Source organism: Orcinus orca, chromosome 2 (assembly GCF_937001465.1).
Source record: "Orcinus orca chromosome 2, mOrcOrc1.1, whole genome shotgun sequence".
Classification (NCBI taxonomy): domain Eukaryota; kingdom Metazoa; phylum Chordata; class Mammalia; order Artiodactyla; family Delphinidae; genus Orcinus; species Orcinus orca.
This window is the reverse complement of record NC_064560.1, coordinates 84288926-84294120: the sequence shown is the minus strand read 5'-3', so window position 1 is coordinate 84294120 and position 5195 is coordinate 84288926. Positions and strand designations below refer to the sequence as shown.

The following is a 5195-nucleotide window of genomic DNA, read 5'->3' as shown; positions in this document are numbered from 1 at the left end:
GGTTGGAATGAGTTCAGAGCATCGTTTGGTTTCCATTAGATCAGAGGCTAGGATCTAAAGAGAGCTCTGGGGTTTGTGTTCTGGTTCTGTCTCTGCTACTAATGGGAAACTTTGGGCAAGTCTTTGCCCCTTTCTTGTCTTCAGTTTCCTTATCTGTGTACCGGGGCTGTGACAGACACTCTCTCTAACGTCAGCAGTCATCTGTTCCCCGAGATGGAAACCCCTCTAGATCAAACCCTTAGTCTGAGCTATGAACTGCTAGGTGCAAGCAGGCCCCAGGGCCCCTGAGCCTCTGGGGTTTTTCGGGGTGAAGGAGTGTCTAGCATTTCCTCAGCCCTGGGGCTCATCTATCAATCATATGGTAGCTGGGTATATTCCCTATCCCTCAGTGTTTTCTCTCACACTTCCGCCCCCACAGGGGGTGCTCTTGACTGCAGGCACAGGAAGTAGCTTCTTGAGGCCTCAGCACCACCTTCCCTCCTCCTTTAATTGCTCCCCATTGCCTGCCTGAAACGGCAGCAGCAGGCAGGTATTCCTTGAGCTAGACGTGGATCCCTAAAGACACTGTGGGATAGGAGTCTGGGGAGCTACCAGACAGTCACACCTTAGTGTGAAATAATTGGCTTGATACTTTCCCAAGAAAAAACAGACTGTGATAGAAGGGAGGGCGTGTCCAGAGCCTGGGAGATAGGTGGGAGGGACAGGGAACAGAGGACCACCCCAGGGGGCTGTGCAGGTGGCAAGAACCCTTCACCCATGACCCGTCCGCTCTTTCAGAAACCTCAGGGCACCCACCAGGAGTGAAGAGCTGGATCTCTCACTCCACTTCTCCATTTTTCTTTCCTGCCCCAAGGTTCTGGGGACCCTCAGGCTACTTAGCCAGGTTGGGAGCAGGGACAGGGGGGCCGAGTTCTCAGGGTTCCACAGCTGAGCTGCCAGCGTAGAATTTCTACGCTACAGTTCAGGCGCCACGGCAACTGGAGGAAATAAACAGTCTAAGTTCTGCAGTGATGTCATCCCCAGCTCCAGCCTGCCGAGCCCTGCAGCTGGCTGTACCCCAGACGGCCTCAGCTGCACAAGCAGGAGGACGGTCTTGCTTCCCAGCCTCCACACAGCCTCTGGCTTCAGGGAGAGAAAGTGGAAAGAGGGGCTTGGGCAGGGGCCCCTGGAACAGGCCCCACCCAGGCCCAGCTCCTTGCCCGCTGCTTAGGGTCTCTCAGCAGCTGCTACTGCCCTCTGCTTGGCCCCAGACATGAAACTACCCAAGGGGGTCAGGAACCCTGTGTTCTATGGGCAGCAGCCAGAGAAGAAGGTGCAGGTGCCCTCAGGGCAGGAGATAAAGCAGACCCCTGTTGTCCTGGCAACACTTAAAGGTGAGACCTGGGCTTGGGCTCATTCGTCTCTCTGCAGAGCTGCTGAAGGTGTCCTAGCCTTCCAGTCCTGCCTCCTGCAAAGCCCTTGCAGACTCTCCTCAAAGCCACAGAAGATCAGCCCTTCCAAGCTAAACTTTGCAGGCGGTATTAGCTGCTGGGAATTTTTTTGGGCGGGGGAGGGGGGAGGAGAGGTGGGAGGAAGGGGTTTGAAGTGAGGCCAGTTTTGGAAAAAGGCTAGGGATTCTGTGTCATCTTTAGCCCAGCTCTAGCTTTCCTCACTTCCCTTGAATCTTACTCTCAACTGAAGGCAGACAAACTAATTCTTACTACATTGTTAATGACTGATGGTTGCTCTATGTGGGAGGTGGTTTAGTATGTGATTAAACGTTTAGGCTCTGTTGGCTGGTGTCTCAGAATTTTCACAATAATGGCTTGTGTGACTTTGGGTAAATTGATATTTCTATGCCTCAATTTTCTCATCCATAAGATGGGAAAAACAAGGGTATCTGTCTTACAGAATTGTCGAGAGGCTTAACTGAAATAACCCACAGAAAATGCTTAGCATAGTACTCGGCACAGAATAAGGTCTCAGTTACTTGTAACTATTACTTTTCTGATCATGCATTGCCTGTCCAAGGGAAATCACATTTTATCTGGGAACACTTTCCCCAAAGGAAGCACCTCAATGGTGGTCTTTGTCTCAGGGTGACATCAGTGAGAGCAAAGACCCCAGAGTTCTTAAGGCACCCTGTATTTGGGGCTTCCCCTGCCTCTGATCTCGTGGGCCCAGGCTGAGGGCCACTCTGTCGGTGCTCACAGGTCCAGGGCCTGCTAAATACCTCCGGCCATCCTGCACGGGCTACGTAGACCATGACGTCTCCATGTTCCAGGAGCCAGCCTACACCCTGCACACCCTGCATTCGGAGAAGCGTGAGTGCCCACCACACCATCATCCCCGTGGGCGTAGGATTACTATTGTTGGATGTTTGGGGCTGTGGTGAGAGGTGAGGAGTCATGATCTGTAGCCAGAGGCCTGGGAACCCAGGCCTGTCCTGAGTGGGACACCCACGTGGCCTGCTGGGTCCACAAGGAAGCCAGCAGGGGTGCGAGGTGACCCATCCCTCTGAAGGCAACTCTGGGCATTTCCCAACTGGACCTCCTGAGGGAGCTTCGAAGGGACCTGTTGCATCCAGCTGGAAGGGTCTCCCTTCTGTGTGGTCTCTGGCTGGGGCCCTTCCACTCTGGCTGCCATGGGTTCAATTGCCATAGCAGCTGGGCAGGAATAGCTGGTGAGTGGAGGGAAAGTGGTGGTGGGGGGTGGCCTCAAAGCTTCCCAGGTGGCTTAGAACCCCCGGGAAGGTGGGGAGCAGAGGGCCATCGAAGAGCTGGGGATGATAGCCAAGGCCAGTGAGAGGAGAAGGTGGGCAGGGGCGTGTATCTAGGGGTCTGAGACCTCGGCCCCTCCCTGAGGTGACCCACCCTCCTCAGCAGGGGAACCCCCTTTCCAGGGCTGGGTCCCTTCTTCATACTAACAGTAGCCACTATGCCTATTATTATCCCCTTGGCACCAATCCCCAGCGGGGTGGGGGCTGACCAAACTCCTGCGCAGCTGTTATTTTATCTGTTCCTCTGAACAAGTTCATGTGTTAAAAGCCCCATTTTACGGATGAGGAAATCAAGGCTCCCGAAACACTCAAGAGCCCGAGGAACTGGAAAGGAGCCTTCGATCTTTTTCGGGGGAGGGGGATCTTGCCTGGAGGCAGGCCAGACTCACCCTGGGGCGGCCTCTGGGGCTGACTGGGCCTTTCCTTGGCTGCCTTGCAGGGATCATGGACATATGCAACCCTGGGCCTTGCTATTTCTTGGATCCTAAAATAACTCGGTTTGGAATGTCCAGCTGCCCTCAGGTTCCCATGGCGGAGCGCATCTCTAACCTGCGTAAGATGGGCCGGGAGAGGGAGGTCGGGGTTGGGAGGTTGGGGGATGGGGGTCCATGCTTGGGACAGGAGCAGGGGCAAAAGGGTGATGACTCCCTTCGCCAGGTGTGTCTGCGGATTTTGGCCTCTCCCTGCAATGTCATATCAAGACACTGATGTCACAGTGTCTGTGTCACAGTACTTAACGTCTTGAGGCCGACGTTATGCATGTATGTTGCAGGGTGATGTTATGATAAAAACATCAAAGGGCTCATGTCTCGGTAGCAATACTGTCATGCTAATGAGTTCACGGACTGTAGTGATTTCAGGATGTTTTCTTGGTGCTGTCACAGGGACAATGACAGCCCAAGGGTGATGTTCTTATGATACCTGGGGTTTTTATATTATGAAAACAGTGTCACAATCCTGATATCAGGATGGCCGAAGTCCCTCCATCCCTTAGTCCCACACAGGGGCGGTGATATTCCTGCCCTATGCTAAGGTGGTTATAGAGAAGTCATACCAGGCTAACCAAGACCTCAGCTCCTTCCCTAGACCTGTTAGTTGGACACCAGGAGATGTGGCCTGGCTCCTGCCCTGAGACCCCTCCCCTTCATTCATCCACTTTCAGGCCTGAGCCCCACCCTGGCCTCCTGCCATTACCACCTGGAGAAGACCCACCCGCCTGGGGAGCGCAGGGCTCCCAAGTACACCTTTGGCTACCGGTGCCCATACAGAGTGATGGACCCCAACCCGGGCCCCAACCACTACCAGATGCCACTCCTGCTGGGGCCCAACCTGCCCGCCAACAGAGCTGCTCCTTGCTACAGCCTGAGCCCCTTGCACAAGAACTGGTTCTACAAGGAGGATGTGGCAGGAGGCCCTGGACCTGCCATGCACGCCCGGCCTGAGCCATCTGTCTACCAGAACCGCAGCCCCATGTACAGCATGGCCAGGCGCTTTGCCTACCCGCTGGACCACACACCTCGGCCCGGCCCCGGCTCCCATGACGTCCAGCAGGTCACGGTGCACAAGTCCCGCACGCCTGCTTTCACCATGGGCATCAAGCACTCGCCCCACCTGTGCCCACTGGTTGTTGACATTCATGACTGAGGCCCCTCCTGGTGCACTCACCCCACCCCCCGTCCCCAGAAGTTATGTTTCTATACCAAATCGAGCAACTTAGCAAGGTTTTATGTAGCAGAGATGATGTCTGCTGTGTCCAGCACATAGAAGGCATTAGATAAATATTTTCATTTATTCCTTCGTTTTGCAAACACTCACAGTGGCTTTCTTTGGGCCCTGATGAGGGGCTGGGGATACTGGCAGTGTAGTAGGAGTCCCTGTCTGGGGGATGTTCTGCTGTGGCTCACCAGGTGTCCTCCAAGGAGCCCTGGGCAGAGGCGCCGGGGAGCTGAGTTCTAGGCCTACCTCTGCCACTAATGTGCTGTGTGGACTTGTGCAGCTCCCTCACCTCTCTGGGCCTCTGTGAGGGGGGACGGTGGACCTGGAGGATGTCCAAGTTCCCTCCAGCTTCCGAACTGTTTGATTCTGATCCCTGACTGTGGTCAGCCCCCAAGAGAGGAGCAGGAGGGAGGAGCCATTCTGGCTGGGCTGGGGGGACAGGGCAGTTTTCCTGCGGGAGGAACCCAAGAGGACAAGCAGAGACAGTGTGTAGGAGGGAGGGTATCCTTGGTGGAGGTAAAGATGAGAGGGAAGGTGTGCAGGTGGGACCAAAGTGTACAGGGGCAGGGAACCGGGGGAGGCTCAGAGGGCAGGCGCCTGGGCTGTAGCTGGGCAGGAATAGCTGGTGAGTGGGGCTAGATAAGACGTGGTCTTTTCAGAATTCCTTGGGCAGTGAGAGAAAGCTGGACAAGATGGGCAGAGCCTGGAAGCTACCGATCAG

The 5195-nt window shown here is 55.2% G+C and overlaps 1 protein-coding gene across 1 annotated transcript; it reads left to right on the top strand.

The window, feature by feature from the left end:
- Positions 1–1089: 1089 nt before the first annotated feature.
- Positions 1090–4546, top strand: ODF3L1 (outer dense fiber of sperm tails 3 like 1). The gene is made up of 4 exons (XM_004276337.3): positions 1090–1373; positions 2193–2303; positions 3198–3311; positions 3921–4546. Exons 1-4 carry the CDS (start codon positions 1253–1255, stop codon positions 4400–4402), a joined length of 828 nt encoding a protein of 275 aa, XP_004276385.1. The 5' UTR covers positions 1090–1252; the 3' UTR covers positions 4403–4546.
- Positions 4547–5195: the final 649 nt, after the last annotated feature.